The 12,401-nt window shown below is 41.1% G+C and overlaps 1 protein-coding gene and 1 long non-coding RNA gene across 4 annotated transcripts; one reads left to right on the top strand and one right to left on the bottom strand.

Annotated features, from left to right (window-relative positions):
- Nucleotides 1–1,933: 1,933 nt before the first annotated feature.
- On the top strand, nt 1,934–2,530 carry LOC136538551 (uncharacterized). Its single transcript, XR_010779370.1, has 2 exons — nt 1,934–1,989; nt 2,333–2,530. It is a non-coding gene; the product is annotated as an uncharacterized lncRNA (long non-coding RNA).
- A 1,872-nt stretch (nt 2,531–4,402) lies between these two features.
- On the bottom strand, nt 4,403–11,223 carry LOC136522221 (rhomboid-like protein 15). 3 transcript variants are annotated; one of them, XM_066516023.1, is made up of 13 exons: nt 10,984–11,223; nt 10,338–10,503; nt 9,577–9,880; nt 8,627–8,659; nt 8,429–8,520; nt 8,258–8,331; nt 8,059–8,153; nt 7,914–7,986; nt 6,723–6,820; nt 5,488–5,539; nt 5,355–5,408; nt 4,865–4,939; nt 4,403–4,711 (listed from the first exon to the last, which is right to left on the bottom strand). In XM_066516023.1, the coding sequence occupies exons 1-13, from the start codon at nt 11,005–11,007 to the stop codon at nt 4,706–4,708; spliced, it is 1,146 nt and encodes a 381-aa protein (XP_066372120.1). In that variant the 5' UTR covers nt 11,008–11,223; the 3' UTR covers nt 4,403–4,705. The 3 variants fall into 3 exon arrangements, 2 of the variants coding, with proteins under 2 accessions (XP_066372120.1, XP_066372118.1); XM_066516021.1 differs by having other exon boundaries at nt 6,678–6,820; nt 10,984–11,221; XR_010775819.1 differs by lacking the exon at nt 4,403–4,711 and having other exon boundaries at nt 6,746–6,820; nt 10,984–11,222.
- Between the last annotated feature and the right edge of the window lie 1,178 nt (nt 11,224–12,401).

Here is a 12,401-nt window from a genome sequence, read left to right as displayed (position 1 = left end):
ACGAAGCACCACAGGCGTCCCTGACCCTCATTTTGAGTCTTGGATGATGCAAGGTCCATGGTTTTTCCCCGAAAGAAAGGCATCGAGCCCTCGGGCCGGTCGAACAGATCCGAGAACTATATGAACCAGCCACCAAGAATCTAGAGTTAATCACCAGCTGACCTCGAACCTGGGCCCCCGCGAAGGGGATGCTGGGGCTCCACTCGAACAAGCCCGTTAACAACTCATCGAGCACCATGCTCTATCCAGCGAGGAAAGCATGGCATGGCTCAACCCTTCGTTCTAACGAATGAACTCATGAGGGATGACGATCATAAGATAAATTGACCCCCCGACTGGACCCCTGCTATGTGCAGGGGGCTGAGGGGCTCGGCATCGCAAGGAGACCGAACACTGCGGTCATAGACAAGCAACGAGTGTCATACACAGCTTGCCATCCTACAAAATGACAATAACAAACAATACCCCCGTGCACCCTCAAGCAACAGATCGCAAAAAGCCTTTGCAGGAGTGTCTCGCTCCTCCAAAGGCTCAGGGGCTACACTCACCAGGTGTGCTCGTGCGCACCTAGTGGAAAACAAATTACCGTCGCATCTCCTCCCCCTAGGTTGGGCACCTGTGTCCACTTTGCCAGTCTCCCACATAGAGGCTTGGTATCTAAATCCTACTCGGTTACCCTACGTGGTATAACTGAACCGAGGGAAAAAACACCAAAGTTCCAATAATGACCCACCCCCATGGCACAACGGCCACAGGAGCAACAAATCACGAAAAAGCCTTTGCAGGAGTGTCTCACTCCTCCGAAGGCTCGAGGGCTACTATCGGATATCTACACCCGGGTATCCGAGCCAAAGGATTAAAGAGCGTCACGTCGCCTCATCCGATGGTTAAAGACGCAACTACGGCCTCGTTCGACTCTAAGGGCGAAGTTTCTGCCTCGTCCGATCCCCCAGGGGCCGGGCCACGCCTCTTCCGACATTGAGGATGAAGTTTTCGCATCGTCCGACTCCGAGGGTGAGGTTTCCGCCTCGTCCGACCCCTAGAGGCCGGGCCACGCCTCGTCCGACGCCGAGGATGAGGTTTCCGCATCGTCTGACCCCCAGCGGCCGGGACACGCCTCGTCCGGTCTCACGGGGAGGGCTCCGCCTCGTCCGACCCTCGGAGGTTGGATTCCGTCTCGCCTGGCTCTCAGGGAGAGATTTCCGCCTCATCCAATCCTTGGGGATCGGATTCGGTACCAGACCAAAGCAGTGGTCCTAGGGTAGGGCTCGAACCGCTTCAATCACTACGGCATGGAAGCACACGCCCTGGAGCACGTCTCGGACGCGTCCTAATACAACTGTCGGTCGCATTGGGCCATGTTGGGAAACTCACGTCGCCCATCGCGTCAATAGGCCAGCACTGTGCTATCAACTCCCTGCCTGAGCACCGTCCAACGTCAGTCAACCGGCGTCAGTTGACTGGCGCTATACCACTAGCCCCTCGTATGGCCTCTGTCAGGGAACTCTCTGACCTCCCTCTCTCGCCAGTTTGTAACCCCGTACTATAAACTTAGTGCTAGTAGCACGAGCAGCTCAAAACTGGACGTAGGGACATTTGGCCCGAACCAGTATAATTCTTGTGTCATCTTAGCACATCATCTGGGTCAGACGCGTAATATACAAATTTACTATCCGGTGCTTACTTAAAACACCGACAAATTAATTCTGAAATCTAATGCTTTCGTCCAAAAACCAAATATTTTATTTGATTCCCTACCCCAAAACCCCAAAAGAAGGAAAGGTGTACTGCAATGTTATTATTTTGTTCCTAGAGCTGACATGATTAAAGAGTTCCTAACAGCCCTTTACACAATGCTTATTAACTGTTAGTCTGTTTCTGTATGTTTATTTCAGCGGATTACCATTTTTCATGTTCCACTATCTCATCCACAGGTACAACGGCTGATAGTTCTTTGAGAGAAGATAAGCCTGAAACATTCGATAACAGGTGAGCAAGGCAATGGCTCTTCCATTTATTTTCACTAAAGCACTACTCCCTCTTCTCCCTAAATATATGTCGTTTTCGCTTTTCAAGAAATAACTTTGACTAAATATATATTAAAATATATTAATATTTATGGTACATAATTAATATCATTAGAAAGATTTTTGAATATAGTTTTTTAATAAATTTATTTGGAGATACAAATGTTGCACGTATTTTTTTTAAAATCAAGTCAAACTTACGGCTCGCACACCAACGGCGACAGTTATTTTGGGACGGAGGGAGTACGTGCTTTGCAACGAAAGCCTGAGCCTTCTTTTTCGTTTTTTGTTTTTTGTCAATGCAGAGATGCCATAGTGGAGGCCATTCCAAGTTATGATGATCCATATATCAAAGTGCCAAGAGTGCTGAACAAAGAATGATCTGTAGCCTGTATATCAAAATTGTTAGAATATTAAAACTCTGTGCCATTTGTACAATGCAGCATGGTTAAACATAATGATAAAATCTGCAAAAAGATTGAACGAGCCATCAGCAAGCTGAATTGATTTTGTGCATTTCAATTTGATAATGCTGTGATTGAACAGAGCAATCAGCAACCTTGCATTGGGACAGGATAACAGGAAAGATTTTGGGAGATCTGCTTCAGGAAATACCTTGTTTTTTAATGCAATTGTTTTGTGCTCTCTCACACGTACTAAAGACGAGTGCAGTCTTGAAGCCCATCCTAATCTAATTTCAATTCCATGGAGATTATGCTATGTTAAAGGCCTTTGTCAATCACCTGGAGAGTGGAATCAAAGTTATAGCAGAGCGCTATGCCAACCCAATATTTAGGGTTGAGAATGTGGTGGTCCCAATCTTAAGTCTGTAATTACAGGATTCTTGTTGCTGCCCTCTGCTCTGGAGCAAGCTATCGGGTATTGAATTAGATGGAGCAATCGAGTAGAGCAGGCATCGATGAGTAGTCTTATCGCATTTGATTCAGAATGTCTAGCGGATTTGATTCAGAATGGCTAGGTTGGATGTTTATTGTTGTGATCACATTTCACAAAAATTGTATGATAAGCTTTCTTCTAAAAAAAATGTCTGATGGTTTGTTGTCCAAGCACTGACATGGTCGTATATGAAACTCATACAAGAAGCATGGCACCTTAGTGACAATGATCATACAATTTTGGGTTCGTACCTGCACAAATGGACGGCTAGCTTATATATGAATAGCATAGCTAGCATGGCCAAATTGAAGTCACATCTAGCCTAAACATGATTCTTTACCAGTATACTTGTTGCAATATATGTGTTGCATCCATGCCACTGAGATGGCTGGACGGGAGATCTGAGGAAACCAATGTGCCCGTTATTCTGCCATGTCACAAAATGATTTATTTTTAACTTTTTTTTGCTAAAAACACAAACACAATGATTTGCTTTTACTTTCTGCTAAAAGATAATGAAACTGTTTCTCTGCTTCATCAAAGATGATTACCAAGATTACTAACATCTAAGTACGCGAGATGAACCGTGTCAAATAGTTCAAGATGCTCTCCAATAAAGAATTCAGAATGCACAAGTCCACAAAATGGACGGCATCAAGAATGCATAACCCCACAAAATGGACCGCATCAAGAATGCAAGCTGTGAAATTCATGTCTTGATCAACAATAGCAACTACTCACAAGTCAATTGATCAACAATAGTAATTACTCAAAGTAAACTCTGCACGATGAACCACGTCAATAACTCAAGATGCTATTCTTCGATAAAGAATTCAAGACAAAAACGTCCACAAGATTGACCACGTAAAAAGTCTATGGCTTAAATCGTTAATAATTCAGGATGCTATTCTTTGATAAAGAATTCACGACGCAAACGTCCACAAGATTGACCACGTAGAAAATCAATAGTATTTACCTCGACAATATTGTTTAAAACGTTCAATGATGGCATGGTGCTTAACTGCTTCATGGCAAACAAGCCCGTGCAGTTACCTTGTAAGCGATTCATAAAACTGTTGGGATTCCTTTTAGGCCCCGTTCGTTTCCCGAGAATAGACACCGGGAATAATTCTCGGCCGAAACCATTACTTAATTTATATAAGTTTTCGTTAACCGAACGAGGCCTTATCCGGATTCTAAAATCCGTTGGGATCCAAACGGCACCCTAGTGGGCTAGACAACCCTGTTTATTTTAGCTTGCAGATTATGGATTATTTTTGCAGGTTGTCCCCATGTGAAAATCCAGAGGTCAAACTAAAAAGGTCTCAACGCAGGGCAGATTCATCACACATCTTAAAAGGGATTCACACATTAAAAGGGGAGCAGTCCACATGTCAAATTCTGACTGTTAGAGCCGAATGATCTAATTTCCCCTGGCTAAAACAATAATCTGCAAGCTAAAACAATCACACTAGCTATTTTCAGATCAAATTCAGTATTTTCTGATTGTTCGTATTTCAAAGTCTTGACAGAACATCCAACGTTAATTTCTACTTTACATAAATTCTAGAGTCGGCAGCCTTGAGAAATACAACTAGGCTGCACATTGTTGTTTCTGCACCCCAGCATAAACAAGACTGCAGCCATCCTTTTTCAGACCCACCATGGCACACAATCTACACCATGCTCCACTCCCAAATCAGTCTACTTTTTGAACCTTTGTAAGAAAACAATTGGCTCGACATCGTGCTTCCTTTGAATTTGTTCTTTATGGTCAAACTTCAACCCTAGATTTGAAGTCATAGGAATGGAAAAAACGAATTAATGTCAAGAGGAACAAAATTCAATTGGTGGAGCAGATTCTGGTCAGAACGTCAACTGTTTTCATGGAGAGGTAGTAGTTATCAACAATTAATTAGCTCACATATAACTACACAAACCTGCTGACTCATCAGAATCTCAATGGCAACATTTGGATCTCCATCAGCTGCAGCAAGAGCAACTTCAGCCTGAGTCTGCAGCAATATGATCAATTCATCAGTGAGGTAGATGACAGCCATAGCATATACGTACAATATAAGCAAAACCAGAAATGTGGATGAAAAACTGAAACGACTGTGGGCTCTTAAAAAACATGTGGCTATTAAGGTGTGATCTTTGCCTTCTAACATTAGTATAACCTAGCATGCGTATCCCCCAATGCACTTACCTGAAACCTCTGAAAAATTCATCAAAACACGCAAACACAGATAACCAACAGCGGAAATAGGACATTTTTGTTTTTGTTGAAGCACTTTGTTGTGAATCTTAATATAGGTGGCTTAGGTAGAGGCCAGGACATGATCAAACAGTATACCATCATGATAGGATAAATGGGAAATGTACTAAATGCAATGAAACAATTAACATTCAGGACAAGACTTGAAATACCTTTTCAAAGCCCATCCCAACCAGCTTCTTAAGTTCTTCATCAAATGTATCAACCTGCAGTAAGGATGTAACCAACTGTTACTAAACCAATAGAAAACCAACAAAAATCAAAATAAGGTACAGAACACGGAACCTGCTCAGCTGTCACCGTTGCATCAGCTCTGACTGTGTTCACAGCTGTATGCCTGTTGATATGAGCCTCATATTAGAGTACTGATTCACAGATGTGTTGATAACAACAAAATGAAACACTTTTGAGGAAGATTTTTTATATTAGATATATAGAAAGAAAGAACAAGCATTTGGAGCTTTGTTTGCTTGCCTTACAATTAGTTCATAGCATGTGGTTGTCCACTAAATCTAAAATTCAAGATTAGAGATTACAGAAGCAGGTTGCACCATTCTCAGCACCCGAAAGAATTCAGGTTACCAGCAGTAACATACAATAAAAGTTCACTGTTGTAGTGTTGTCAACAATATTATCCATTTACAAAGCTAGATAATGGAAACCTGTGTTATTTATTTTTCATTTCAGTTATTGCTTCAGTATGCATGCTTCCACAATTGGTAAAATGTCCGCTGGGTCTGGGAAACAAAACCAAATGAACAGCAAGGCTAGGAACGTGATCCAACATAAACTACCACTTCCTTCTCTTTGTATCACATACTATTATTATCTATGTGTCAATTAGTATAACTTCACTGGAGCAAGAATTTTCACATGAGATGCAAATATAATTGATTTGCTAAGTTACCATATCAACCATGTGTGCATCTGAATCACGCTCAAATTGGCTCAAGCACGTTGAGCTAAACTTGCTCACCAAAAGGCAAGCCTACAAGTGCTAAAAAAACAAACAAAGTTCCACTAGGATCCCTTGATACAACACAGAGTTTTACTTCAGATCATAGTCTTTACAAAAATGATTTCACAAAATTTTTCAAACAGAAACTTATTATCAATTTGTCAATAAAAGGAAACTTATTACTGATATGAATTACTTCATAAGGGCTATGACAAAGCTTTTCAGGGGAGGGTTTCACATACAGGAGGCAGGAAGTTTACAGTGCAAATAAAAGAACAAAAGACAAGGAAGTGCTAAAAAATAGTTTTGACCTAATTATTTATTGAGGATAAGTGTCTGATTTAGAATAGACGAACAAAACATGAGTCCTAGTGTTTGCAAAAAAAGAGAACTTAGAAGAGATCATCTGATTTATTCCAAGTTGCCGGTGCTTCATGTGATTTTCTGATTTCAAAGCATACGTGGAAACACAGGATGTGTAATACATTAAAGCAATGTCAAGTAGAAAATGCATTACTGTGTATTCGTTAGTGGATCACTTGGAGTTGTGTTATCCAACAACCTAGCATGCAAATGTGCACTTGCCTCCCTTGCAGTGGGCTCAGTTCCTGCAGAACCAAGTGTTCGTGCTCTCCCAGGAAACCTTGGGTCTTCTCCTTCCTAAAGGAGAAAAATCAGCAAATTCATAAGCTCACACTACCTCTGTTCCGAAAAGAATGCCGCTTTAGTTTGGCAAGTCAAACTATCTTAGGATTGACCAAGTTTATAAAGAAGATTATCAACGTTTATAATACCAAATAGGTACACTACAAAAATTGTTTGACTTAGGACAAAACTAGAATGAGATTCTTTTTGGACGGAGGGGGTATACAGGAAGTAGCTAATGACAACAAAACCTTTAGCTCCAAGCAAGATAGTTAGGTAACGCATATTTCAGAAAGATAGTTTATGAATTTGTAATGTACTGATCGACACAGAAGGAGAATATTGTGACCTAGCACGTATCATGTGGTATTAATCTTGAAATTAACTGCCATATCCAGGAATCTAGCAGGGTGTAGGTTTTACTGTGTAACTGTCCAACATAACTTTCTGTTCATGAAGCTTTTGTTTTTTTTAAAAAAAAAAGCTCACAGAAAGGTGTTTAAAAAAACTGCAGCACTCTTTTAAATGCAAGTACTGGCAAAGGAGAACCTTTGTTTTATTTAGAGGAATGTTTGGAATAAGTTTCTATCAGTTGGACGATCAAATTGCATAAAAGTCACGTAAAAAAATTGCTAATATATTGTATTCTTCCATGGAAGGATTCAGTTTTGATCCAGGTTCCTCTGAAGCTTTAACAAACAGCTTCCAGGAAAATCTACGTGAATCAGAGAGCTATATTTAATGATTTCTCAGTAGATCAAAACTTTTAGCATGCATGTCTAGAACTCCTACCATAACCATGGCTAGATACTTAGGCCACCACAGAATAGGTGAAAAACAAATCAGATTGGAGAAGCCCCAAAAGCCTTCCAGGTTACAGTAAATTTCTACAGTGGTTGCTTAAATCCTAAGCAGGGGATGAACATAAAAAAAAGAGGGCGTACCCAGTGCAGAGAGCTCCCGCTCTATGCGGGGTCTGGGGAAGGGTGTTAGTGGCAAGCCTTACCCTCGCCTATGCAATGCGAGGAGACCGCGACTCAAACCCGGGATCTTAATTATTGCAAGTATGAGCATATTTGAGTATATGGCATTGCCATTTTTTCAATACCTGAGCAGTTGCTGTGTGTCTGCTAGGCATCCATGAAGATATATTTCTCAAGAAATTTCCATTTATGAGAGCACTGTAAATTAAAAGAATAACATATTACTTCTGTGAGCATTACATCAAAAGGAATCAATCTGAAAACAATTACCTTGGTGCAGCAGACGTGTTAGAGTATGTAGGAAGCTGACCATAAGTAGTGCCTCCAGTACACATAATAAAGCCAGGACGCCTCACACAAACAGACTGACATCCAATACATCAGACAATAAATACAGATATAAGAAACATCTCATACAGAAGATGGATCGTATGGTCAGGATAACTTAAACCAATTAAGCAAAACTTACTAGTGCTGACAAGCCTTCGATTTTAGAATAAAATGATGGCCCAGGAAGCAAGTAGTTGAACAGCCCATAAGTGTCTGGTGCCAAATAAATAAGCTCAGCAAGGAATATGATTAAAAAAATATAATCTAGCTCGTGAAGACTTAACAAATAAGAAGGATATAAGGGACAAACATGCAAATCCTGACAAGATGCCACACAGGTGCCCCAGTAATGAAACATTGCTTGCGAGAAACTGAAATAGCACCAGCAAAATCCATGCGTACCTGACATTGTACACATTTAAGTTTTTTTACATAAGATGTGGGTCTCCAATACTATCTAGTAACCAGAAGTGAATAACATCAACACATGCAAAAAAAAAAAGAGTACCATTTTGCAGGAACATTGAAGAGGCCGAAGACACTGGAAAACGAGAAAGGGTGTCAAACTATATGAAATTAATATCACAAAACTGAAACACAACTAATATCATTTAGAAAGTTGGAAAAATAATAGAAATTCTTTGGGTATACAAGTAAGGAAAAATCTTTCTAAATAAAAAAAAAAACTAAATTGGGCCCTTCTAGATAGTTCTTTTTACTATTGGCACTATCAGCTCTTCCCACTATACATCGGGCATACAGGTTAGAAAATAACAAGAACTAAAAGGTCTTGTTGGGAATTATTGTGGGGAAAGATATCTAATGCAAACTCATGTTCAGGTGTAATCATGATAACTTTCCACATGAATCACAGGGCCAGCATGCATGGATACCAGGGTTAAATGGAAAACTTTCTGAATGGCTCCCTCTCATAGTTGCATGTAGGAGAATCCTCTTTGGATTCTCATCTTCTCTAGACCCACTAAATTGTCCTATAACTGCATAACTTCAGCACTTATGAAATTGCACTAGATGTGTGCCCTTATAATAGTGCGAGTGTTCCTATTTCAGTAACCACTTGGAATAGATAAAATAATAATAAACAATACTCAAGCGGTGTGGAACCTTTGTGATTTCGTTACACCAGTAATGAAATTCGGCTATGGCCATTGTGGAAAAATACTCAAGCTGTGTATAGACTATTTGAATGTGTAACCCTACAATATTACAAAAAAATCAAACATTTTATACAATTGACAATCAATGGAATCATATATTCAGCATGCACAAAAGATGGACAGAATTCCTAGGCATCCCTCAGTAATCAGCACAGACAATTTGAGTACATGAAATTCTACTTTTATATAAATGTTTATATTATGTTCTTGTGAGACATTCGTATATCTGATAAAAGCTTGTATAGGTCATCACATATGATCACAATAGAAAGAAACGCACCTTCGTGATTGCACACCACTCAGACTTGTTTCAATGACAATCATCGAGAATATAACTCCAGAAAAGCCAATGGAGCATTCATTCACAAGATTTGGAACAGGGTATAGAGGATTGTAAGCCACCAAGAAAGCAATTGTGAGATGGAGAATTGCATTTGTTGTTGCAAGAAGGAACATCAAGAATAAGAGGCGGACTGATCCCATAATTCTCTCCAACTCAGTGCCCAAGGGTACCAAGGCAAGCATGTTGAATAGCACATGAAGCAAAGAACCATGAAAAAGAACAGATGTGTAGAACCTGTACACTGAAGAAAATTATGAAGTTTGTCAGGACGGACAATTAGATATACCAAAGAAAAAGGGCAAGTCTGGCATAATCGGAACAGGTAGGAAGAAACTATGGCTAAAGCATGTGTACATCAAATAGTTCATTCGAAAAATGTATAAGCAGTTTTGGAGTTTCTTCAGTGTTCAGAATATTAGAGTGGTGAAGATTTTATATTAACAAAGCTTGTTTGTCATTTCTCAGGATATCACACCAGACAATAGCAGATAACCGACTATTCACTACCATCAAAAGTGCAAATAGAAATTGGATTTAACACAACTGAAATTTGCCACAGAACAAGAGTGCAAGTAAGGTCTCAAAAGGTCCATTCTAAACAATCACAAAGGAAATTTTCTTTTGCATTAGACTTAATGATTCTAAAATGTTGAAGAAACAAATTGAGTTACACAGAGAAGTGTGAGAAGGAGACAGACCTTGAAAATGTGATGCTACTGCAGAAGGCAAGAAGCATATCTCCGCATAGGAGTCATAGCCAATCAACAAGCACAGCAGATAAATGACTCCACATATCAAGACAACACCAGAAGTAATGAATGGAATGCTGCTCCACCACTGATTCAACCTAGTTGGAATCCCAGCCTGCGTCCATGGAAGAAGGTCGTCATAACCGATAAGCAAAACAGTGTATCAAAACAAGGCGCATTTCTAGCTATCATCTACATACATACTCAACGATAATCCCCATTCCAAGTGTTAGCCCAAACAATTTCGTATGAACCTAATACCCAACAGCAGCAACCACAGCAAAGCATGTAAACCGCTCCATCCCTAGCTCAATCTACATGGGCACTCCCCTCACAAACAAACCCCATAATCATAACACCACACCACCCCCCTTGAACTGCACCCCCAATCCTTGGAGACCGCAGCAACCAACTCAAACCCTGCCAATTGAGACGGATTTCGCCATCCTTAGCAGCGACTCTACACCGGATCTCGCCTGTCTCGCAAAGGGGATTGAAAACCATTTCCGCAGACACATGAAGCGAATGCTCCTCAGATCCAAAGTAAGCCACCGGAAACCAACCCGACAATCGGAACCAGGAATAGAAATCGCACCTCTGTGATGATGTTGGGGCGCATCTCGGACACGCCGCTGCCGCGAGTAGGCGAATGGTCCGGATCGAATCGATGCTTCAGAGGCGAAGGGGAAGGGCACACCACCACCAACCGAGATCTCGAGGGTTTTGGGGGACCCGAGCAATTGAGCCGTTGCTTACTTTTCCGGATTGAAGGGGTCGGGTCCTCTTTTTTTATCGGAAAATGTCGAAGCTTCCAGGGGTCACGGCGTCACGACTCACGACTCACAAGCATTCATGCCGTGAAAAGCAGGGTGACGGATCAGTGGTTGGGCCTATAATGTCAGTGTCAGATGATAGGATAGAAGGTTCCAAAGGGCCCCACACGGTGGATCTGCCGTGCGGGAAAAGGGTCGTCGGGCCTTTTGCCGGTGGCTCTGCATTTGTTGCGCTGGTGTTGGGTTCGGCCTGGCCGCATCAAACCGAGTGCGCAGCTTTGGACGACATGCAAAGGGCAGTGAAGTGATTCGAGTTTGGTTTTACTCCAATAATTTAAGCCTTCTTTAACGGTGGTTTGCAGCTTCTCCACTAGTTTTGTAATGTTACACTGTGACTGAAAGTACTATTGACTGGTTTTGTGTGAGAGAAAAATAATATTTGTTGGCTGATAAGCCAAGATTTATAAGCCAGATACAAGCTACCGAACAAGCTGTTAGACGTCCGCGCGCGCGCACGAGAACGGCTTCTGAAACCAAAAACAAAATGAAAATAGTGAAATTAAAGCTACTTTTTGCCAAATGCCAAAGTCACGATTTCATTGTTTCTGGAAAAACCCAAACCCTGCCAAAAGGACCTAGAACAATAGGTGCTCAAGTGTTCTTTATTTTACTGAACCTTTTTTTTTTCTTTAATCAATCTCGGTAGGGGTCTTAAATCCCTCCTATTCATTAAAAAAGGACCTAAAGCAATACTCCAAGTGGATTAATCCGCTATGTAGGTGTGTAAGTTTTGTATACACAATGACCTTTTATCGTTATTATTTATATACTACACAAGGCCGTGAATATAATCGAGCTACATGAAAATTAGTAAGAAGTTGGAGTAAATAATATCGCTAGTGTGGATCGTAGAAGCGAAACAAAAGCCTAAGGAGCAACACAAAAGCAAATGCTAATGGAGGGAATTGTCTCTCCCCACAACCTAACTAAACATAGTATCTCAAGTAAAAGCATGGTCCTCATAAAACAACAATTCACTTGTTAATAGGAAGAACAGCCAAGTAAAGTGATGGTGACAAATTAACCCGTCACGAGCAAATAGTACTGTCGGGTATCTTAGAACGGGGTATCCCAAGCAAACATCAAATGGGTCGCTAAAGTCCCATCTAAAAAATAAAGCTAGAAGGTAAGCCGTGGGCCCCTTACCTGCCACGACCGAGCCCACTGGGTCCTCCTCCTC

Source organism: Miscanthus floridulus, chromosome 2 (assembly GCF_019320115.1).
Source record: "Miscanthus floridulus cultivar M001 chromosome 2, ASM1932011v1, whole genome shotgun sequence".
NCBI classification, from domain to species: Eukaryota; Viridiplantae; Streptophyta; class Magnoliopsida; order Poales; family Poaceae; genus Miscanthus; species Miscanthus floridulus.
Note: the sequence above shows the minus strand (reverse complement) of the source record. Positions and strands in the feature narration are given on the sequence as shown.

Bases quoted from the DNA above. Each gene is read 5' to 3' on its own strand.
- LOC136522221 (XM_066516021.1), bottom strand. From the start codon at position 11,007: ATGCGCCCCAACATCATCACAGAG. The intron at 8,154-8,257 runs GTAAGTTTTGCT...ATTGGATGTCAG, and splicing joins TCGAAGGCTTGTCAGCACTA to TCTGTTTGTGTGAGGCGTCC. The intron at 5,540-6,677 runs GTAATGCATTTT...TCATATCAACAG, and splicing joins GATCCACTAACGAATACACA to GCATACAGCTGTGAACACAG.